The sequence below is a fragment of the Macrotis lagotis genome, chromosome 4 (assembly GCF_037893015.1).
Source record: "Macrotis lagotis isolate mMagLag1 chromosome 4, bilby.v1.9.chrom.fasta, whole genome shotgun sequence".
In the NCBI taxonomy this organism is placed as follows: Eukaryota; Metazoa; Chordata; class Mammalia; order Peramelemorphia; family Peramelidae; genus Macrotis; species Macrotis lagotis.
In genome coordinates, this window is record NC_133661.1 from 35602295 (window position 1) to 35626819 (window position 24525).

The 24525-nt window shown below is 44.3% G+C and overlaps 1 protein-coding gene across 1 annotated transcript in view; it reads left to right on the plus strand.

Annotated features, from left to right (window-relative positions):
• The window catches only part of TBC1D2B (TBC1 domain family member 2B), a 70135-nt gene extending 52773 nt beyond the window's left edge, over window positions 1–17362 (plus strand). Inside the window, exons 7-13 of the mRNA XM_074232514.1 lie at window positions 146–256; window positions 1169–1362; window positions 2195–2689; window positions 4496–4613; window positions 7708–7893; window positions 9796–9917; window positions 13717–17362. Coding sequence (XP_074088615.1) covers window positions 146–256; window positions 1169–1362; window positions 2195–2689; window positions 4496–4613; window positions 7708–7893; window positions 9796–9917; window positions 13717–13912 — 1422 coding nt within the window. The 3' untranslated portion in view covers window positions 13913–17362. The remainder of the gene's footprint in view (window positions 1–145; window positions 257–1168; window positions 1363–2194; window positions 2690–4495; window positions 4614–7707; window positions 7894–9795; window positions 9918–13716) is intronic.
• Window positions 17363–24525: the final 7163 nt, after the last annotated feature.

The following is a 24525-nucleotide window of genomic DNA, read 5'->3' on the forward strand; positions in this document are numbered from 1 at the left end:
CTTGGCAAACATTAAAAAGATGTATATAAATACTAGTGATAAAAGAGAGATGTCTTAACCCAGCAGCTATATTAATTATTGGGGTGCTAATGGCAAAGTCAAAATGGATGTTTATATTCAATGAGGTTCTTTTTCTCATCTGCAGGACAGTCTTCAAGGCTATAAGACACAGAATAAATTTCTAAATAAAGAGATTTTGGAACTTTCAACTCTCCGAAGAAATGCAGAAAGACGAGAGAAGGATTTAATGGTTAAGGTCAGATTGAAAGTTTTACCCTATTCTGGGAAGGGATGGGGGTGGGGAACTTCCAGTTTGGGGCATTAGGAAAGCCACTTCATGCAGAAATCTCACAGAGGAGAAAATGGTTATTTGGAGGTTATGAAGAATTAGACAATTGATTACTTGCCTGGTTGAGAATAGGTCTAGTCTTGTGATACTTGCAAAATACATTTTACATGATGCTTTTGGAAATAGTTAAAAATATCATTTTGATATGTCTCATTTTAAAAAAGAGCTGTTGGTCTTGTGATTAAGACCCTCATAGTGAGCAAGTTGTGTGAGCATAGTAGTGTTGGAGTATATGGGAAGGAGATGTGATGTGCTCATTCCCAGGCAGTAGTCATTTTACCACATGTAAATGGAACTAAGATCACAGATTCCAGCAAATTATATGACATTTTCATAGCATTTTTAGAACTGGAAAAAGAAGTGTCCACTTTCAGTTCTGGGAGGGAAGGAGGGATGGAAGTGCTATATCCTTGTGTGCTTCACACACCCCAAAGCTCTGTGTTGATGGAAGCTCTTATGTGCCCATTTCACAGATGAGGAAACAGAGGGGGTTGGGGCTACTCTTTCCCCATGTGTCTTTCCCTAGTGAAGTCCCACTCAGATAGCTCCCTCCCTGCCTGAGCCTTTAAAGGCTGGCCCAGTGGAAACCAGTCCTCTCAGGTAGAAGGCTTCCCAGTATAGACCCACTGGTAGATGATGTGTTTTCTAAGGACCAGCTTAGTGCAGACACTGGTTAGCAGAGATGGCTGCGAGGTGATGGACTGTGATCTGCATTAGTGGAGGGAGCACTCAGGGAAGGAAGTCTATCCATATGTAGGAATCACTGTGCTTTCTGTGTCTGCCTTCGAGTAGAAGTGGTCATGGGGACATTTTCTTCAGTATTCCAGCCTGGAAGCCAAGCTGTGTCAAATAGAAAGCAAGTATCTGATTTTGCTTCAAGAAATGAAGAACCCCGTGTGCTCTGAGGAGCAGGGACCTGCCCGGGATGTCATCGCCCAACTCCTGGAAGATGCCTTGCAGGTGGAAGGTCCAGAGCAGCCTGAACAAGCTTTTGTCAAGCCGCATCTTGTCAGGTAACTGCTGGTGGACTGCTTTTAGGAGGCCACACAGGAATCCAGTTTTCCCAACGTTCACCTCTTTGTAGGACAGAATTGCTCCAGAACCAGAGCCTTTGGCTGCCCCCATTTTACTGACAAGGAGGGTGGTGGCCCCCAGGGACGGGCTTGTGTTGTCAGCCGTCTCCCACCGGCAGAAACAGAGACCCGGGGGGAGTGAGCAACCCCCATGGTCACAAGACAAAGAGGGGCTTTGTGTGGCATTCTCCTTATTGGAGGTTTGCGTTTGATGTCACTCTGAAGACTTAGGCGTTCTCTCTAAACTCCTTTGTGTCTATTGTATTTTGTACTTCTCCACAGCATGTCCTTGGGTGTGAGGTCTGTCCTACATCTGTCCTTCTAGTCACAGTCCCTACTCTGTGCTGGTGACTCAGCTGACAGAGATCTGGACTAGAGTCAGGAAGCCCTGAGTTCAAATGTGCTCGTAGATACTATTGGCCCTGGACAAGTCACTTCCCTTCTGTCTGCCTCAGTTTCCTCTACTGTAACCTGGGACTCAGGGCTATTATGAAGATTCAGAGACAAGGAAGCATTAATTTAGGCCCACCCTTCTAGAAAGGCTTATTCTCTTCCACCTTTGCCTTTGCCTCAGGGCAAAGGCTAGATCTTCTCCTGCTTCTAGCCTCTCTAGCTCTGGGTGCCCCAGGATGGTGAGATGGGCCCCACTTTGGAACTCCCTGGGCAGAGACCCCTGCTCTCACCCACTGTGAGGCAGGGGATCCAGACTCCACCATCCCTGCTCCTAGCAGGGCTCAGAGGCCTAATCCAGCTTCAAATTTCTTCTCCTCAGTGAGTATGACATTTATGGCTTTCGGACGGTCCCTGAGGACGACGAGGAAGAGAAGTTGGTTGCTAAAGTCCGGGCGCTGGATCTGAAGACTCTGGCTCTCACAGAAAATCAGGAGATTTCCACTGGGGTCAAATGGGAAAATTATTTTGCCAGCACCATGAACCGAGAGATGATCTGCTCTCCTGAGCTGAAAAACCTTATCCGCGCCGGGATTCCCCATGAGCATCGTTCCAAGATATGGAAGTGGTGCGTTGATCTCCACACCAAGAAGTTCAAGGACCGTGCAGAGCCTGGCTATTTCCAGAGCCTGCTCCAGAATGCTCTGGAGAAGCAGAACCCGGCCTCGAAGCAGATCGAGCTGGACCTCTTAAGAACGCTGCCCAATAATAAACATTACTCCTGTCCTACGTCGGAAGGCATTCAGAAACTGAGGAATGTCCTGCTGGCCTTTTCATGGAGGAACCCCGATATAGGATACTGCCAAGGTTTAAACAGGTATGAATCCCCAGGGACAGAGCTTGTGGGGTCTTAGGGCAGGGGCTGGAGGGGCCTTGGAAGCTGTCAAGTCAGTGTGGGGAGGGGAGGGCAATTTGAACCCAGATCTCAGATTCATTGCTCTCCCCTATTTCCTCTCCACTTTTTAAGGAAGGAGAAAAAATAGAAGCTCCAGTCTGCCCAAGGAGTTCAGAGAAATAGCCCCTCATTGTGTAATATGGAGGAAAGCCTTATTATTGTTTGAAGCAATGCTCAGACACATGCGTCAGACCCATCCCTGGCCGGGCCCCAGCTTTGGGCACTCTCTCCCCAAGAGACAGGCCCTTGGGCTGGTAGGTGGAGGGATGAACCTTTCCTGGTTGAGAGAGTTTTTCAGGCAGTGGAGGTCCCTCCTGGTGACGTCCATCTCGAAAGTCTTATGTAGCGCATCCACTCTGAGCTTTGATCAGCCTCCCTCAGACTCTGGGAGGTGGCTCCTGCACTGCGTCCCTGACCAGTCTCCTCCTCCCTCAGTCTGTGAACACTGCGCCACACCCCACCAAGTGGTCACCAGGCCCTGCTGGATGCCCCCCCCCCTTCCCTCATAAGAACTAAAACCAAATCAACCCTGCTGTGCCTGAGCTCTCCAGTCTGAGCCCAGCACCTCCACTGCCCTGGCTTCCATCCTCTGCTGTGTCTTTGGATGGCAGAAGGTGGATGAAGACTTTTCTGGGCCTGCTTCTCAACCTCCCTCTTTTCCTCCTTAGAACTGGTTCTCTTTTCAGCTCGAGAATTTCATTCTCAACCTTCTTATCCCTCCTAGGTTCACTTTTCTAGAACTTGTAGAATATGAGGCCATGAAATCAGATCTCTCCCAGTTTCTCTGACTCTTTTGAAACCAGCTCTCCTAATCTCCTCATAACTCCATGTCATAGAGAGGACAAGTATCAGGAGCCTTCTTTGACAGATAAGGGTGCAGGCTCTTCATCACCTAGAGTCAGGAGTGTCTTTGGGCTTCAAACCCCCACCTCTTTCCATGTTTACTTCTGCATTTCTTGTTAATGAATTAATTAATAGTTGTCTTCCTCTTTGAAGAAGACCAGGTCAACCATATTCATATTGTGGAGGGTATGCTGTGCAGAGACATCTTTCTCAGTTGCCTTTTCCAGAACCGTTTTCACCCCATAACCCAATTTTAGAGGAAACAGGAGTGGATGTTCTGGATGTTGGGGGAGTTCTGGGTCCCTGAGTAGCACCAGTGTGTGAGATTTGGGGACAAGATAGAAACCCACGTTTATGAGGCACCCTAATGTTTCAGCAACTTCCGGTTGTGATAATACAGTTAATGCACACCTTTCTCTTGATGGACTAATCATCAGGATGACCTTTCCTCTTAGACCTTTAAATTTCTCATTAAGTATCTATGGATTTACTTGAACTTTTTGAACTGGACAAGAAACTTAATTAGTGAGATAAAGAAATATGTTTCTTGGCTTTTTTAATTATTGTTTTTTAATGCAATATGTGTGATTACTCCTGAGAAACAGTCCAATCAAAGGAAAGAATTAAGTTGTGATGTCCTAGAAATAAAGACAAAGGTTTTAAAAAATGGACAGTGAAAAGGAAATCTTTTTTCAAGTTCTCAAATTTTGAGAAATGCTAGCTGGAGGAGAAAGATTGCTGTCGGCTTTTCTTGATTGGAAAGCCCCAGATCATTTAGACTATTGGAGAGGAGGGAGGAACGCATCTGTCTCCCATAAGTCAGGTGGAAGCCGGTGGTTTCTTCTGGAAGGTTCAGCTCTCTCTTTGTTCTTGGTCTGCTTATAGGTTGGCTGCAATTGCTCTCCTCTACTTGGACCAAGAAGATGCTTTCTGGTGTCTTGTTACCATTGTGGAAGTTTTCATGCCCCGAGATTATTACACAAAGACTCTCCTGGGATCACAGGTATTACAGGACTCAGCAAATGCTGCAGTTTCATCATTCAGGGTTCAATTTGTCATTTTATTGATTTCTTTTTCAGGTTTTAGTTATTTAACTTCAATGAAGACTATGGAAGAAATTGTCAACTTGAAAAATTAAACAAAGAATAGGGTCCCGACAATAAGGGACCCAAGGAGGTTAATGACAAAAAGAAATATCCAGGGGCGGCTAGGTGGCGCAGTGGATAGAGCGCCAGCCCTGGAGTCAGGAGGACCTGGGTTCAAATCCAGTCTCAGACACTTAATAATTACCTAGCTGTGTGGCCTTGGGCAAGCCACTTAACCCCATCTGCCTTGCAAAAACCAAAAAAGAAGAAAAAGAAATAGCCTATATACACCTCTGTATTGATGGCAGCCCTTTTTTGTGGGGGCCTAGATCTGGGAACAAGGGCAATTTCCATTGAGGGTGGGAGTAACTAAACAATAACCTCTGAATGTAAGGGACTCTTAGGATGCTGACTGGCCTGTCTAGTTCAGAGATGCCTGGCAAGACTGATGCTAAGAGTTAGGAAAACAATCTATGCAGTGACTCCAGATGCAGAATTGGAAAGGCCAACAATCCCCAATCAAAACTGAATGTTCTGAAGTTAGAATAGCCCAGCCTGACCACACAGACCCCTCTGCAGAGGTGGGGTCTGTGGGTGTGGAATAGTGTACATAACACCAGACATTTTTTATGTATTGGTTGACATTGGTGAACTTTTCTCCCTATTTTTTCTTCTTTATTATAAGAGATAACTCTTTGGGAGGGGACTAATTGAAGGAGTCCAGAGGAGATTATTAATGATAGAGAATCAAAAGATTTTGATAAAATCTTTGTTAAAGAATTCCAACTCTGCTCTTCATTACTATCCATTGCCGGTTACCTTGGGTAAGTCACATAAACCTCCGTGAGCTTCGGTTTCTTCAGCCTGAACCAGGAGGCTTTGGATTAATTGCTTCCAAGATCTCCATCTTCTTTGATACTGGGTTGCTCACTTTTTTTTTTAGGTTTTTGCAAGGCAAATGGGGTTAAGTGGCTTGTCCAAGGCCACCCAGCTAGGTAGTTATTAAGTGTCTGAGACCGGATTTGAACCCAGGTACTCCTGACTCCAAAGCCGGTGCTTTATCCACTACACCACCTAGCCGCCCCTGTTGCTCACTTTTCAAGAGAAGAGTATTGGTCATAGGCAATTTACTTGTGAATCTACAAATCCATTTTGACATCAATTCCCAGTTTTTACACTATCATGTGAGAAAAAGGAAAAGGAAAAAAGTCAGATTAAAGTCAGGAAGGCAAGTCTTGTAATTAAGCACAGAAGGGAATGACTCAGAAGGATAGAATGTCAAAGTGCCAGATGACTCAGGGTTTCAAGGAAAAAAAGACTCAAGCTGTTGAGATTTTTTTGTTCCAGTTAGATATTAGCCCAAGGTAAAAAAAAAAAAAAAAAAACAGATCTTTTTTGATATGTGAATTTAAAGATAGAATTCACACCAATTTATGCTAGGGACATAAAAAACAATATTTTAAAAAGCCTTTAGAAAGAAATGCTTGTGTGATTAAGGCAGCTAGGTGGCTCAGGATAGAGTACAAGTACTGGAGTCAGGAAGACCTGAGTTCAAATTCAGCCTTAGATGCTTACTAGATATGTGACCTTGAACAAATCCCTTAACCCTGTTTGCCTCTATTTCTTCATCTGTCAAATGAGCTGGAAAAGGAAATGGCAGACCCCTCCCAGTATTTTTGTCAAGAAAACACCATGATCATGGAGTGAAAAATGATTTAACAGCAGATGCAAAGTTTTGTGAGAATGCTGAAGGCAGAGAAAGCCAAATCAAAGCCCTGAGTTCAAGCCATCATTCCTGTGAGGCTCATTGAGCTCCCAAATGGGCATTTTTAGGTATTCTGGAGCACTAGTCCTCACTTGACCCTACTCCTAGCACTTCTGAGGGCCTCCACTTGGCCTGCTTTGGCTTTGAATTAGAAGCCAAGAAGGTGCAAGAGAAGCCCAGGCTTTCCCTGGGGGCCAGTGATGTGGTTGGAGAGACAAGTGCTCATTTCTCATTTTACTTTCCTTTGTGCCTCATCTCCTGCTCCTCCTTGCACCCCCCCCCCAAGCCCTTTTCTTCTTTGATCCATTGAACAGCCTTGGTTGTCCAGTTCTCCAAAGGTCACTAGCCCAGCCGCAAATGAAATTAAGGGCTTTATAAGAGGTAAGGGCTGCAGTTAGGTGGCAAAGTGGAAGGTAGGTCAGACCTAAAATCCAACTTCATACTCTTCAAAAAAGTGTGACCTTGGCAATTCAACTCTATGTGCCTCAGTTTCCTCAACTGTAAAGTGACCTGGAGAAGAAAATGGTAAACCACTGTGTTATCTCTGCCACAAAAACTCCAAATGAAGTCATGAAAAAACACCAAACTGGACTAATGATGTTCTCTGTGAGGTTTTGAGAGCTGTATTAATCCCAGGTTGGCAAGTAGGTTTGGTTTGGTTTGGTTTAACAAGACAGTATGTTTATTAGGTCCTCTAAATATTTTTATCAACATCATCCAGGAGCTATCCTTTATTTTAATGCCCTTACTGGGGAGTGACCTGGGAGCCCAGGGTTCCAGGGTGACTTTGCCTCTTATTCTCTATTGACCTTGGATCAAAGGCTCCCTGCCTGGGTCTCTTTTTCTCTATAAAGGAATGAGGTTGTACTTGATGGTTTCCTCAGATAACTTCCAGTTCTTTCATACATTATCTAGTCTTTCTTGCATCTACTCTCCAGGACGACCTTTCTTTTAACGACACCTTTTGAGGATGGGTTTTAGGATCAAACTCAGGGATGGTCTACTCTGTACAATGAGGAAAGACAGTGCTGGCTCTCTACCCATGTTCAGCTCTCTACCCATGATCAGAGGCAAGAATGCGGGCTTTGGATGTGTAGAATGTTCCTGGTGTGCTTCATGTACCTGGGGTAGTTTTGACTCTATTTTGGATGATATTGGGGACCCTATAGATCCTCAGTAATGATCTAGAGGACTGCTAACCTAGTGTGAATGAATATCATTGACCACTCTCTTCTCACTTTTTTGAGGTTGACCAGCGAGTTTTCAAGGATCTCATGAATGAGAAGCTGCCTCGGTTACATGCCCACTTTGAACAGTACAAGGTTGACTACACGCTCATCACATTCAATTGGTTCCTGGTGATATTTGTGGACAGTGTTGTTAGTGACATCCTCTTTAAAATCTGGGACTCTTTTCTTTATGAAGGACCAAAGGTGCGTTGCTTAACCTAAATATTTGAAGATGCTTCCTGACCAGATCAGAAGTCTTTGAGTAGAACAGAATAATTAATGGAATAATGAAATGGAGAGATCTTTTCTGATTTCACCTAATTTCAGATGGTCTCATGAGACTGTTTTCTGAAAACTTACTCAAGGCCTGTTTGACCTTAGTCAGTCATCTTTGAGATTTTATTTATTTTGAGTTTTACAATTTTCCCCCTAATCTTACTTCCCTCCCCCCACCCCCCCCCACAGAAGGCAATTTGCTAGTCATTACATTGTTTCCATGGTATACGTTGTTTGTTTTCATAGTATACATTGAGTCAATCATCTTTGGATGAAATCAGATATTTTGAGGCATCCTCATCATGAAAACATGAAATTTTCCTGCCATGAATCAAAAAATGGTGATCTGCCTATAACTGAACCCCCATCCCCATCTCCCTGAGGCAATGTCCTGCTTTTGGACAGCTCTGATTGTCAAAGTTGTTCCTTCTGGTGTCTAAATCTTCTGCCTTTTGCCCTTAAATTAGTAATGTATGCTAAGAAGAGCCAGACTACTCCCTCTTCTAGTTAGCAACCTGCTATATTGGAACGCCAAGCTTTGTGCTTCTCTCTAAAGAGAAATAATCTGTTGCATCATGTTCGATGTCAGTGATTTTTTCCCTAACTTATTAAAAGAAAGTCTATATTGCAACAGATTGCCAAAGCTATTTGATCTAGAGAAGTTTGGGCCATATACTTGGGCACTTAAATTTCTTTTCCTTGCATAGTAGGACTGTCCTGCAATTTGATTTCACAACAGAATAATTAAGCAAATGTTTTTGTAAGTGTCCAGAAATGAGGAATTTTGACTCTGATTCATCAGTAAGATGGTCCCCAGCTATGCTCCAGAGGTGACATTTTCCTTTTCCTTTCTCACATGATATTGTAAAAACTGGGAATTTATATCAAAATGGATTTGTGGATTCACAAGTAAAGTGCCTATGACCAATACTCTTCTCTTGAGGTCCTACCTTAGCAGGACCCATTCCCAGTTTCGCAGTGATAGAGCCCTGTGATCTGAAACCCTTTAGTTGTGGCCTCATTGATTGAAGGGTTAGTTACATTTAGTTTGAACTTCAGTTCTTAACTGGCTCACTCTTAGATGCCTGGCAGCTGATGGTAGTCAAATGGTGGCAACTCAGGGGAAAAGCTCTCCAGCCTCTCGGTTTCTATGCTAACATCATAGGCAGGCTTCATTTGGCTACATCTTAGAGTCCTCAAGAGTAATGGTGTTAACAACTCACGTGGTGCCTCACCCAGCACTCTGCTTATAAAGTTCCCTGAGTCTGGCAGCAGAAGGGTTATTTTCTCCTTTTTTATGGATGAGAAATCTTTGGCTTAGTGAGGCTTAGGGTTTGCCACAAGTTAGTTAACTAGTCAGCTTCCAATGTTCTTTCTGATACTCCCTATGTTCCCCACAGTCAGCAACCCATTAATTTAGAAAAGTAGTTGCTGATTACTATATTAGGAATAGAAGCATTAGGTTATAAAAGAAAAAATTTAGAAAATGTGATTAATCTTGAGTTTTCTGACCTTAGTTCAAAGTGAAGCTGATGATGCTGGGGTTTTAGGAGAAACTCAGAAAAACTCCCTGGGAGTTGAGTGGAAACCCCCAAGCTTAGCATTACCCTGCCCTCAGAGAGAGGCCATGACATCGGCTACTCTCACCCTTCTTCCAGAGGCAGACTCGTGATGCAAACATGGACAGAACAGGTCTCAGGAAAAGTGACCTGCTCTTAGCTGCCTCACCTGACTTCTATGAGATGCAATAGGAGCAGGTCCCCGCGACCAGGTGGTATGGCAATGGGGTTCCCTCCTGGCATCTTCTGATTCTTGTCCTTGAATCTACAGGTCATTTTCCGCTTTGCTCTGGCACTTTTTAAGTATAAAGAAGAATCGCTCCTGAAGTTACATGATTCGATGGCCATATTCAAGTGTCTGCGATACTTCACGCGCACTGTTCTCGATGCTAGGTAAGAGTTTCTAAAGACAACCTTGTTGAACCTCAGGAAGAAGTTAGAAATCTCAGCTCATGGTTCTGTTGTGAAGAAATCCTTCTTTTTTTTGAGGGGAGGTCGGGGAGGGGGATAGGCTCCAGGCTGCCTCTGGAGTCTGTGGATACCTCAAGAGCTATTAGTCCTGAACAGGTTGGTGACTGAGAATGGGGTGATGGTGTCCATCATTGGAGCCAAAAAGAACCTGCAGCTCATCTCCAAGCTTCCCCAGGAACTGGGGGACCTCCCTCAGGGCAATGCCTCATATTCATTTTAAACAGATTTTACCCTTGTCCGGGTCTCACTTTCTTCACCCTTAAAAAGAGGGGTGGACTAGACAGGTAACCCCCAGGATCATCTGCCATTCAGTCTGTAAGTTTTTCCCAGAGTGTCAGACATTATGAACAAATGAGAAAATTAAAGCCATCGGATGTGTCTTTGTATAATGCTGCTTTGGAAGTCTTATACTGCCAGAGAACTGGAGCTGGGTAAACTGATGCACTCGGTAAACCCTCACCACTAAATGAGCAGGCCAGGTCATCGTTTGCCATAATGAGCAGCTGCTCATTACTTTTGAGTTCTCCTGCTGGTGTTTTTTGACTAAGATGGTTCAGAAGACTGGGGAAGTCATTTATCCCTCCCCCCAAGGCCACTGTGAGGCTACTCTGGGGCCCCCATTGATACCCTCACTTGCCTCCACTCCTGGGACAAGCCCCAGGCATTCAGTTCCTCCTCAGTTCAGTGTTGATGGGCAGTGGAAGCCTGGAGGCACACCTAATTCTTCCAGAGTTAAAATGGAGTTTCTGCCTAAATACTGTGATTATTTGAGATCTGAAATAGAGAATCACAGCCCTGAGAGGAACCAGGAGAGTTATAGTCATTGCTTTGTTATGACCAAAGCAGTTGGTTCTTCTCCATAAGATGAGTTGTTTTCAGGTTCTTTTGGCTCATGGAACAGCAGACTCTGGATATTGCCAGGGTCCAAGCATACATGTGGCAAATGCTTGTCATTTCTGATGAGGAACACGAGTCTTAAGTGGAATTCAACCCAGGGTTCGCCAGACAGAATTGCAGTGGCCTCTTCCTCAGTTGACTTTTTTAAACATGGAAGCAGAGCTCCACCTTGTGAATTCTCTTGGAGTTGCTTCTCCAGTATTTTTGAAATAAAAATATTGAGATTTATCATGGAATGCTGGCATTTTGGGAGCTCAAAGGAATTATGAAGACCCCCGATCCCACATGGGAGGAAATAGAGGTCCAGAGAATTTGTGACTTGACCAAGGTAACATAGTGACTTGACTTCTTCAAGTTCTTAACTCATCAAAAAAAATTGTGGAAAGCTTATTAGAGTGAACCTGGGCTGGGGAGGTGTGAATTTTAGTTCCATTTGTGATAGCAGCCAGCTTTGAGACTGTGGGAAGTGGCTTCTGCTCTCTGAGACTCCGTTTCCTCCACTTTAAGGAGAGGTGCAGGTGGCCTGGATGCTCAGGGCCCTTCCAGCTCCTGGTCCCTTGGCTTCTTTTGATCTCATTATTTGTTGAATGCATTTAGTCCATCAGCAAACACTTGTTAATCACCAGGCATTCCAGGGACTGGGACCAGAGAGACACCAGCCACCTTCATAGTCATCGTCCATGTGCAGATGTAAAAAGAAGTACAAAATAGCCAAGTGAATGGCAGGCCCTTGCAGGGGGACTCTAGAAGAGCCTCACTGGGAAGGGGTGCTGGAGCTGAAGTGGGGGGGGGGTCTGAAAGAGGAGTGGTGAGGAGTAGCCTGGGCAAGAACTGTGGCAGGAGCTGCAGAGCATGAAGCAGGGATGGCAGTGGGGCAGTGGGGCTGGGGACACAGAGCATGAAGGGAGACCTGGGTAATCAATACCGAATTCTGGGTGGGAGCCAGAGTGAGAAGGGACTGTCAGTTCTCAACAAGGCTGGGGGGGGGGTGTACTTTATCAGAGGGGACACTGGAGGTTGTGGCATCAGAGAACATCCCTCTGGCCTTGCTGTGTGGATAGGTTGAAGAGACTGTGGACAAGGAGACTGAGGCAGGAATTGAGAGGGGGGAAAGCAAAGGGCAGCTGCGGGAGAGGGGCAGTCATAGAGCGGGCAGGACAGGGCAGCTGCTGAGTTCCGGGGGGAGGCCCAGAAGGGAGCCAGGGGCTCCAGTGTGACTCAGCTTTCCAAGCAGTGATGGAAAGATGGTGGTGGCTTTCACAGAAATAGGGAAACATGGAGGGAATCTTTTTAGTGAAGGAAAAAATGATTAGTTCCATTTTGGACATTTTGAGTTGGTAGTACAGGCAGGACCTCAGGGTTAATGTGCATGGGCTAGAAATGAAGAGAGATTTCGGCTGTAGGTATAGATTTGGGGGGCACCAAGGAGGCATGTCAGGGGGTCCATGGGAGCCTCGCCAAGGAGTGGGGAGGAAGAGAGAAAAGGGGGGGGGGAGTCCCAGACAGAACCTTGTTGAGAGAGAGATGCTGTGTGTCTTAGGCAGCTTTGGAAGAAAAAGCTTCTCACCCTCTGAAAGGTGGGTGAAATAGGGGTCAGAAATCTCCAGTCATTCCTCAAGGCCTTTGGAATTTTATTTTTTTTCTTAAATTGTTGAATTTTTAATCCAAAGTTGCTCTCAGTTTTTTATCCTTAAATGATGCTCTGTAATCAATCATATAAAATCCTCTAAATGTATGGCTCAGATGTTCCATCCACCTGCTCTGGGATCTTAGATAATAGAATTTAGAGCCAGAGAGAGAGATACCTGCAGTATTATCCAGTGCAAACATACAAGGAGATGGGTGTCCAGAGAGAAATGACTTGTCCAAAGGCACACAGAGTGGGAATTCAAACCCAGGCCTTCGGTCCCCCTGTCCAGTGCGCACGCTGCCTCACTTGCCTCACTTCTGAAGGCATCGAGTCCTCATCAGACTCTCTAGGTGGGGGATCCCCCAACCTCCGAAGGTTAATGCCTTTCCTCCAGCCCCAGTTTGTCCTCCATGGCTACCTGCGTGTTGGTTCCCCCTTAGACTGAGAGCTCTTTGAGGGTAGGGGGTGACTTTGGTACTTCCTTGTATCCCCTGTGCTTAGCATAGTGCCCAGCATGCAGTAGGTGCTAGTGGACTGACTGAGCGCCTGCATGCCATAGGTGCTTATGAGTGAAGTACCTGCACACAGTAGGTGCTTGCAAGCTCACCGAGTGCCCACACACAGTAGGTGCTTGTGAATGGACTGAGTGTCTGCACACAGTAGGTGCTTGTGGACAGACCGAGCACCCCCACACAGTAGGTGCTTGTGAATGGACTGAGTGCCTGCACACAGTAGGTGCTTGTGGACAGACCGAGCACCCCCACACAGTAGGGGCTTGTGAATGTGCCATAGGTGCTTATGAGTGAAGTACCTGCACACAGTAGGTGCTTGCAAGCTCACCGAGTGCCCGCATACAGTAGGTGCTTGTGAATGGACTGAGTGCCTGCACACAGTAGGTGCCTCACAGATGCCAGTGGGCTCACTGAATGTCTGCACACAGTAGACTCTAGTGAATTGACTGAGTACCTGCATGCAGTAGGTGCTTATAAACTGACTGAGCACCTACATACAGTAGGTACTTCACAGACACTAATGGACTGACTGAGCACCTGCACACAGTGGGTGCTTATGGACAGACCGGGCACCTGCACACAGTAGGTGCCTCACAGATGCTAATGGACTGACTGACTACATACTAAAATGAAGAAAATGACAACTTGCTTAAAGACAGTTCCTGGTGTGTTTGTCTCCTAGGAAGCTGATCAGTATTGCTTTTGTGGACCTGAACCCTTTCCCTCTGCGGCCAATCCGGAATCGGAGGAGTTACCACCTGGAGAAGGTGCGCCTAGAGCTCACAGAACTGGAGGCCATCCGGGAGGACTTTGTGAGGGAGCGAGACACCGACCCTGACAAGAGGGACCTCATCAGCGACGATGATGAAGACAGCTGAGCCTGGCCCTCCCAGGGCGTCCTGACCAAAGCAAGACGAGCAGACTGTGCTCAGGCCCGTCTGTTCTGTACAATAGAGAATGTAAAAGGTCATCGTTTGGAAGTCTGCTGGACACATTTCCAAAACGTGATGGCCTCGTTTAGTGACCAGCTTAGAATCCCACTCACTTGTTTACAGCCGTTGTCCCACGGTCATGGGTCAGTTGTCAGTGGCTTGGCAGGCCCAGCAGCACCTGCAGCTTAGAACCACTGTTCCCTCTCAGACCTGATCACGCTTGACTCCTCTGCCCCTTGCCATGCCTTAGATTGTAGTTTCCAGGTAGAGCATTTCTGGGGGATGGTTGCCTGACCTTCCTGCCTGTGGTTGGGGGCTAAGCCTTAGGAGGTACTCTAAATAGAGGGTGTTCCTCCCTTTCTAAAATGCTATCATCAGTATGCTTTCCTTGGCAAAGCCACGGAAAAATGCTCTCAAATGCTGTTTTTGTGATTCTTGTTCTCCCATGGCATCTTCTCAAAGAGGAGTTAAAAAGCAGCTTTAGGTCTTTGGAACTCTCCAAATACAAGGCCTCTCCCTAATTCTCATCAATAGTATTTGCCAATCATATTTGTAGTAGAGGCAGAGAGGAGTAGAACTGGCATCTTCAGGGGGCATTCAGCTTGTTAAGATGTATGCTGACAGATTACACTGTGGGGCCAATGTCCATGTCAGTTTTAGAGTGATTTGGGGGAGGGGTCTTTATAGCAGATCCCTTGGCAAAACTCTTAGACTAGTATAAGATTTTACTTCCCAAAGAGGAAACAAAACTACATCACACAAACACATCCTGAACACTGACCAAGGCTGGTTGATGGGTCCAGCGAAGCCACTTCTCAGTGGCCAGGAAGGCTGCATGCCCCTCCCCATTTTGATTTGCTCAGAAGTTTCTGTCCCAAGAGAGTTAACTGATTTGTCTTCAGTTGAGTTTTCTTGCATTCCCTAATTCAAGTACCAATTTTTGTTTTTTTGTTTTTTTTGTTTTTATCCTAAAGTTTCCAGCGCTGCCCTGGCTCTCCATGTGGTTAGGATGAATGGCTCCATTGGCCCCTATTAGTCTTGGAGCATTTCCTTTTGTGAGAAGCTGGAGAAAGATAGGAAGTCTTAGAGAGCCATGTTTTCCTTAATGCTATGATGGTTTTTGGCCTCAACCTGGGGCCAGCTGTTTACAGAGGTTTCCTCTTAGCTATTGGGATGCTGCTTACTAATAAAATGGCCACCTTCTGTTCTAAATCAAATCAGAATGGGGAAGGGCCTTTGTTCTTGGAGACTTCCAAGAACAAAGAAAATATATGTCAATTTTGGCTATAAGCTGAATCTGATTGGAGGAAATTGAGTTGTCCTTAATTCCATGGTTCCACTTTAGCTCATAGACATTGTAAGAAACATTTTTAAAATTGAAAGTTAAAATTGCATTTTTGCCAAAGTCCCTATTTTGACTGAAAACTTCCAGAAATAATATTCTGTGATCAATAACCTTCAAATTTGTTCAGTAATTTCTAGAAATTCTTTTTTGTTGTGTTTTTAATTTTATATTTTCACTCATTTATTTTTTTAGGTGTCTTATAAACTGAGGTTTATTTTAATCTCTGTTACTGATATGTGGAATATTCTTTTGAGGAAGACAGGCTATATGAGAATCATATCTTTAATATAGTATTAATGTCATATGAAATACATTCCAAAATTTATTGCTGTCTGGGATGGGGAAGGACCACATTTTGAAAGTTGAGCCTTGTGGTTACAAGCCACTCTGAGACATCCCCAGCTACCAATGCTCAGCAAGCAGTCCCTGACCTCTGTCCTGTAAAGCGATGATTTTCATTTGAGAAACTGGGGCAGAAATTTCCTTTTAGAAATGAATCTTAGGGGAGGCTAGGTGGCGCAGTGGATAAAGCACCATCCCTGGAGTCAGGAGAACCTGAGCTCAAATCCGACCTCAGACACTTAATAATTACCTAGCTGTGTGGCCTTGGGCAAGCCACTTAACCCCATTTGCCTTGCAAAAACCTGAAAAAAAAAATGAATCTTGCAATTGCTGTTTGAAGGTGATTCAAGAAAGTTTCTAGAGAGAACTGCCACATGTGCGTTGAATTTGTACTCTCAGCCCTTGCTAAATGGGTTGGCATCTGATCTGTCAATTCTCTAGTAGATACCGTGACATCTTTTAGAGCAGAGGGACTCTTCCTTGAAAGGAATTCACAGTAGCGCTGTATGGCTGTCTATATGGGAATATCTCATAGAAACATGAGAGGGAAGTTGATTGATGTCCCATAGAGCTGGGGCAGGGTAAGAAAGCACCGGGCTTATCCCAGTGTTCACTTTTTGTACCAAAGAGCTGGCAGAATGGAGCTAAACTTCCTCAAAATCCATCTTAGGGTCTGCTGAGGTTCGTGCTGGTCACCCTATAGGGGAATGGGATCCCTTGTTATCCCTCCCTAGAGAGAACCATCAGGGTCAATTGGCTAGCAGGTGATGAGAACCAAGACTGGATAATTAGTGAAGGATCCCAGAGCACCTTAGCTTCTGTGTGTGTCTCCTGTTCCAACTGGAAGGACAGCAGTCATCCTGGTCAAGTCTACACCTAAGCTAGGACTGTGGAGATGCCACTATTGAAAATGAAGATGATAAAACTCCCATGTTTTAATGCAATGAATATGAATATCTGTTCACAAGTACTTTTGTATATTTTCACTACAATTTATATTTTTATAGGCAATTTTTTCAAGGTTTTTCTAGATTATGTACTTTTTATTTGATATGGCAAATGCATGATTCTCCTTATGTGGGTTTATGTAAGCACAAACCACTGCATTCTTGTTTTCCTTTGTCCTTGGTTGGCATTCACCCCATGCTTTGACTTGTGGCCCCGGGTATCTCTCTGGGTAGCTCATGCTGGAATATTAGAGTAATACCAGAGGGAAGAAGAGAGCATTCCCGCCTGAGGTGAGTTGCTAGTAATTCTGATTTCAACTATACTGTGTATGGGAATATCAAGTATTATAGACAAGTATTACCGCTTTGTTTTCTTTGACTAATGGTTTATCATATTTCATAAACTGCCTCCCTTTTGGGACTAGGGGACAGAGGAACTTACTTGCAGTATTTTTCTTCCTGTGTACAAGGGTGGGTCTGGCAGGCTGAGCTTGACCAGACCAGGGGAGAGCAGGGGGAGCCTTTGGACATGGCCATCTGATGCTCCTGTGTGGCTAGAATATTTGATGGAAGAGTTCAGATCTCCCCTCTTCCAGCCCCAGAGCTGGCTAAAGATGTCTGAAATGACCTGCCTTCCAGGAAGGCCCTTGTTTCCTAAGCAGTCAGCTGGCTTATGTTACTTGGAGCTGTGTACACAATCTTCAAGTGAAGTTGTAGAATTGTAATATTAAAGGAAAAAATAAAATATGGTAATTTTGTGTAGCTTGCTGAGTTTTTTTTCCCCCTGTTCACACAAAATTATCACTGGAAGTAAACCAGAATGTAGAGAAAGACTAGGTGTCAAGAAATCGGGGCTATCTAAGGTCCCTCCCAGCTCAGATAATCTCTAATTTGATCTGTCATAGATTGTAGAAGAGCCAGGAAAAGCATTTGTTAAATACTTCCTATGTCCAGCTGCATTCTAAGGGAAGACACAAAAAGAGGAGTTGAAGGTGGGGCAGGAATGGGAGGAGGGGAGCAGAATGTATGTATGGAATAGCCCCTTATTAAATCCCCTAGACTATTCATGCCATCTGCTTCTACTCTCAGCCTCAATTTCTTCCTCTCATGGAAGTCAATCAGGTTTGAAGGTTTGGGCCCCTAGGTCAAAGGTCTAAATCTTGTTTGTGTCTGGACTCATCTGCTAGTCAGGTTTCTTCACTTTGAAGTGTAAGGAGGCATTATTGGAATTTGTAAAAAAGTCCCCAAACCAAAACAAATCCCCAAACCTCGATATCCCTTCCTACACTGACCTATTCTCTATTTCAAGAATCCTTGAGGAGAGATGAAAAGGTCTGAAAGAGCTGCTGTGGAAAGTGGGATGATGATCAATTAGGGAGAAAGGAATTGCCTCATAGTGGCGAGGGCCCAGTTGATCATATGTTACCTAGGCTTGGACTGGATCCAGCCAACAAGGGTTCTTGATTTTCTCTTGGGTTAAGTAATAGGGTAAGTGGGCAAGAAAAGAGACAATTTAGAGCTGAACTCATTTCCTAAGGGGTCATGACAGGGAAAGGAGAGTGTAGCCATAACCACTTTTTTTTTGGTCACTTCTACTCATTGCTCCTCTGCTAAGAGAACATGTCTGATTCTTGCTCATCACACTCCCTTCAAATCCCCAAAATCAAGCATTATGTTCACTATCTCTCTATTCCGTTCCACCCTTCATCTGTTCCCTACATGAAGCAGGCCCAGTTCCTTCAAATGAACCCCATGGGGCATGAACTTGAGGCCCTTCATCATCATGGTTATAAAAAATGTGCTTCCCAGAATTGGATAACAATTTGTTAAGGTCCTCCGGGACCTCATTGCAGCCTGGAGGTGGGCTCCTGAAATCTCAAAGGTTGTAGAAACAGATAATAGCAACTTCTCCTGTGTTGGAAAGTATCATTCTAATAATTCTAAATATGGAGAAATCCATCATCTCTCCAATACCTGACCATTCAGTGAGGCATTAAAAATGACCCTTTGTCCTTTGCTACTTTCTATTTCTGCAATGGGAAGGGTGGTAGAAGAGGATGGCTAATATATGGTATTTTTGTTTTTAAATAATTTCTCAGTATATTACACAATATATGGGCTGCCTAAAGATCAATGTGAGATCTTTGTCCAGCGGCCAATCAGTCCCCTTACTGCTGGATGAACTGAACTCTGAATTCTCTCTCCTCCCCTCCTTTCCCTTCCCCTCCCCTCCCCTTCTCTCTCTCTCCTCTCTGTCTCTGTCTCTGTTTCTGTCTCTGTCTCTGTCTCTGTCTCTGTCTCTCTCTCTCTCTCTCTCTCTCTCTGTGTCTCTCTCTCTCTGTATATATGTATATGTAGTTGATACCTATTGTTTTTATATTTTCTTTGTGTCTATTTAAATATCCTCCCTTTCACTCCTCTGTGAAACATCAGCTAAATTTAATAGCAAACACTATTCCACACCTGTAGCCCCCCCACACACACACTTCAGCAATGTAGGTAAGGGTTCTTTTTTGTTTCTTTTTAAGAGACAATATCATTATAATAAAATTTTCATCAGAAACTAAACCATGTGAAAATTGATTTTCTCATTATAAATGAAGCCAGAAAATAGAAGGAAGAGACAGATAAATTGACTGATTCTCTTTGGAGGGGGCAAATGAAGTAATTTGTATGTTCAATCTGTAAAATGAACTAGAGAAGGAGATGGTAAACTAGTCCAGTGTCTTTGTCAAGAAATTCCCAGAGGGAATCATGAAGAGGTGGACATAACTGAAATGACTGTACAACAACGGCAATTGTATTTTCAAAGCCAACAGAAAGCATCATTTCATAGGGCACTTGGTCATCTGGTTTCATGGTGCTTATTAAGCATAAGCAAAAAGGCCTCCATAAAGAAAATGATAGTTTATGGATCAGTGTCTGTTGCAGCTCCAAGCTGAGATAGAAAATTAAATTATTCAGCCCCAAACTCTCCCCTGAATCCCAGTTCTTTATCCTATTGGCTTCTGGACATCTCCACCAGGATGTTTCAGCATCTCGTACTAATAAATGTGAACTATCAGACTTCTTTGTTTCTTTTGAAGATGCCCCATCCTGCCCATTATTCAGGTTTACAGCTTCTTTTTTTTTCCATCTCCCTCACTGGCCCATTGGATCAATTTGCCTCATGGGACCTTTAAGGTTCTTGAAGATTTCATTCATGGCTTTCCAAAAGTGTTTCTTTTCTCTGCAGTGTAAGGAAGGGTTATTGGAATTTGTAAAAAAGTCCCCAAACCAAACCAAATCCGACCTTCCTTCAACCAGTGTTCATGTGACATGGTCTCCATCCCTCTGCTATTCTGTTTTTTTTTTTTTTAGGTTGTTGCAAGGCAAACGGGGTTAAGTGGCTTGCCCAAGGCCACACAGCTAGGTAATTATTAAGTGTCTGAGGTCAAATTTGAACTCGGGTCCTCCTGACTCCAGGGCCGGTGCTTTATCCACTACGCCACCTAGCCGCCCCATCTCTGCTATTCTGATCTCAACTCATTTGCTAGAAACCTTGGGGACATTTCCCTTTGGGTGAAGTCTTAGACTTTCTTTTCGGGTTGATCTGAGCTTATCTTGCTTCCAGTGAGAAAGCTCATTTACTCTGTTTTATCTGTTATTCTTTTAAACTTAGGAAAATGGGTTTCTTTGCCATTTTCTATGTACATTGTGGAACTGACATTGGCAGGAAAGAAATCAAGTCTTCCCTTTATGGAATGGTGATCAGAGTTTAGCTTGAAAATTACGTCCCCTCAATTAATTAGACTGACGGGAGCAGAGAGCTATCATGCCAGCCTGGTTATCCTTCTCTCTGAAGGGAGCCAAGCAGCCAGTCTTTGGGCTTTCCCTCCTCACAGCTGTGTCCATTCTTGTCTCTCTGTCTCACACACTCAACACACACACACACACACACACATACATACACTCAAAAACGTACTCATACACACATACAAACTCACATATACACACGCTCACACATGCTCACACAATACACTCAAACATACATATATACTCATACACACACATGCTCACACATAAACATGCTCACACACATTCACATACACTCAACAACACACTCATATACACACACACATACACACACACACACACACACACACACACACACACACACACACACACTTTTTCCACTGCTGATTGTCTTTGTCTGACCCTCATGAAGGCAGAGAACAGGTCTTATCTGAACACTCTCTGCCCTTTCCCCTAAGCTGGGGGTGGGGAACATCCAGCCCGTGGCCATATAAGGCCCATGATCTGGTGCTGCCATGTCAACCGCACTGGAAATTCAATAAATCTGGGAGCTTATAGGGGTGAAGTAATTGAGTGCTTGACCAAATATAGCAGACTAATGATGTTATAAATATACAAATGGCCCTTGCCAGATAAAAATTCTCCAGCCCTGAGCCTAAGCAGATAACTTTGCATACAGTAGGTGCTCAATATTTGTTCATTAGCTAACTGATATGTGGAATGGATTCATCTTTCCAAGTAACCTCCCATGTCATTGTGGGATTGTGGGATGAACTAACCAAACTGAAGACAGAGAAGAATGCAATCATTTCTGGACCTTATACTTTGTCTTTGACAGCGATTTAGTATTGTGCTTTCCACAAGTCTACAGGAGTGAACAGGTCACTTTATTGATCATTCAATGTGGGAGTGTAATATCAAATTTGTCCACCAGATGGTACTATACTCAAGCCATCAGCCAAATAGTTTAGGGACAGCTATGTGGTCCAGTAGATAGAGTGCTGGGTCTGGAGTCAGGAAGGCCTGAGTTCAAATCCAACCTTAGCCACTACTTCTGTTACCTTGGGCAAGTCATTTAACCTCTGATTGAGTTTCTTCATCTGCAAAATAGCAATAATAGCAACACTATCTCCCATTGTGATAATCAAATATAGCCCTTACTTATCACAGTGCCAAGCCCCTAAGTCACTGATATATGTGTTTGCTATTGTCATCATTATTGTGGTTGTTTCTAGTTTCAGGCTTCCTTTGTGTTTGTCATGGGCGAACCTTACCACAGGCTCCATGGTTGTGGTCCTGGGGCGGTCAGCTCTAGAGCTGCCATTGATGTTATAAATGTGAACATCTTGGTGGTAAAAGCCCATTTCAACTCTGGGAAATCTGTTGCTTTCTCTTGAGTCTACTGTGACCATTCATGGGCGAGCAACTTTTTTTTTAAGACCATATTTTTGTGGGATCAAATGAGACAAATTGTAAATTATTATTTGATAATTATTATTATGAAATTGTTTATTAAACATTGTTTATTAAAATTATTATTATTATTTTATTTAAGGCAATGGGGTTAAGTGACTTGCCCAAGGTCACACAGCTGGGCAGTTATTAAGTGTCTGAGGCTGAATTTGAACTCAAGTACTCCTGACTCCAGGGTCAGTGCTCTATCCACTGTGCCGCCTAGCTGCCCCTAAACATAAAATTATAAACAGACTTAGTGTTCCCCAATCAAGCCCTTTGCCGAAACATCTCCAGATCTCCTTGATGGAGGGCAGAGGGTTCCATGGACAATTCACTCATTGAGGAATACCTCTGAGAGTGAAGGAACCGATGCCTCCATAATCACTGGAGTTGATATAGTAATGAACCTCCATCCACAAGAAACCAGCCTCACAAGAGAATCCTCCAAAAAGGATGTCAGAGATACATGAAGCCAGTCCAAGCCAGGCTCGGAGAGAAGCCAGACAGGAAAACCTTTTCTGAAGGGAGTTGCCCAACAAATTAAACACATCCTTGTTAATTTTATAAAACAATCCGCTCTTCCTAAGCAAGGACATGAATGCAGATGGTGGCCCTGTTGGGCTTTTGTGTGGATGGTGAAGTCCCATTTGTTATTTTCTTTAAAGATGGTTTAGAAAAGGAAAAATGCTAACAAATTCAGCCTTGGCGTCACCTGTCATCATCACGGGCTGCTGGTTTTTGTCATTTATACAACACTAGCACAAACTTGGACTGAGTTCATCCTAAGCTATGTTCATTTATTTTTGACCTTGATTTATTTGGAATGGAGGCTTTACTTTTAAAAACACGCATATAGGTTGTCTAAAATTAAGCACATTTAAACCCATTTAGGAGCATTCCTTTTGATCTTGTGGGGTTTTTTTTAAAGCTCGGATTACAGTAATTTGATAGGCTCTACCTCAAGGATCACAGTGGAGATCATTGCTGGTATTGGGTTACTTTGCACCATAAGACTATCTTCAGATAGACCTTTCTACACAGCTGCAGCTTGGGGAACTGGAATCTCAATTCTGTTTGCTTGTTCCGTTGGAGCTGAAGGAGATGGCCAACAACGTGGAATGGTTTTGTTTATATTTTCATTTCAGCATCTACAAGTTGAAATAGAATTAACTCTGGGAGAAAGAGAGAGAGAGAGAGAGAGAGAGAGAGAGAGAGAGAGAGAGAGAGAGAGAGAGACAGAGAGAGACAGAGAGAGACAGAGAGACAGAGAGAGAAACAGAGAAGAGAGACAGAGAGACAGAAACAGAGACAGATATATATAGAGAGAGAGAGAGGAATGGAGTTGGGGGGAGGGAGAGATGCAGAGGAAGGGAAGAGAAGAGACACGAATAATTAGAGCCTGGGTAGAGTCACCAGAGGGCTGTCCTGGGGCCCTGACAGTCTCAGAGTGACCGTCCAACCTCCCAAAGGCAGAAGAGCCTGCTCCTCCAGGCTGGGGCAGATTTGGGAAGCCTGGCAGCCCAGCCCCTAGGGGCCCCTGGGAACCAGTGGACACGAGCTGATCCAAGCCCTGGTCTTATCTCTGTTCTGTGGAAGGGAGAAACCAGCCCCCTAAGGGCCTTCTGACCAGCCTTCTCCCCCAGGGCCCTCCTGGGCTCCAGCACTGGCTCTGTGGCAGGACCTTGGTATCTCCTTTCTAATCCTCCTTTCCCAGAGTGAGTTCTCCAGGGGAAAACCTGAAGCAACCCTGGGATTATAACCTTATGGCCCCCAACTGGGTGATCCCAAGCTTAGGGCCCAGTTTGGTTCTTCCTCTGGATCACCTACAAAAATATTAAAGCCTAATTTAGCAGAACATATTATTGAGTCCTTAACCAGACCCAGGACAGAAAGGGGCCTGAAACTAGAAGCCAAGAAACTACCAAAGTGAGGGATGGGGGCGGCTAGGTGATGCAGTTGGATGGAGCACCGGCCCTGGAGTCAGGAGTACCTGGGTTCAAATTCGTTCTCAGACACTTAATAATTACCTAGCTGTGTGACCTTGGGCAAGCCACTTAACCCCATTTGCCTTGCAAAAAAAACAAAAAAAGTGAGGGATGATACTTTGATCAGAGTGACAGAGGAATTCAACCAAAAGCTTCATTAAAAAACAATGAAAACATGGACCAAAAAAATAATCCTCAATCCTGGAGAAAGAAACCTTTCTCTGTCTCCATCCGCCTCCCTCAGCCTCCTCAGAGTAGTGCGAGGATTGTCATTTCCATTTTCAGATGAAGAAACTAAGGCTCTCCCAGTCCCCAGAGAGCACCTGTTCTAAATCTATAGCCAGGTCTGTGCTGAGAAATGATTTAGCAACAGGCTCTCCAAAGAAGAAAGAGCACTAACAATCTCCATAAGCATTTTCCTCTGCACTAGAAGTGAGCAACAGAATAAGTTAAGTCCTTATTTTGCTGTTTTCTGAGTTGTAAATGCCTACACTAGAAATTAAACTATCACCTCTCACCATTGTGTTCCAACGGGTTCTAGCACCACCCTGCTTGTTGTACCTCACTGACCATCTCCTCTCTAATATCATCCAGCCCCCATCTGAAGATGCTCGGGGAGGGAAATCTCCCTGTCCCCTGGAGCAGCCCATTCTATCTTGTGGTTATTGCTGAGTCCTTTTAGTCACGTCC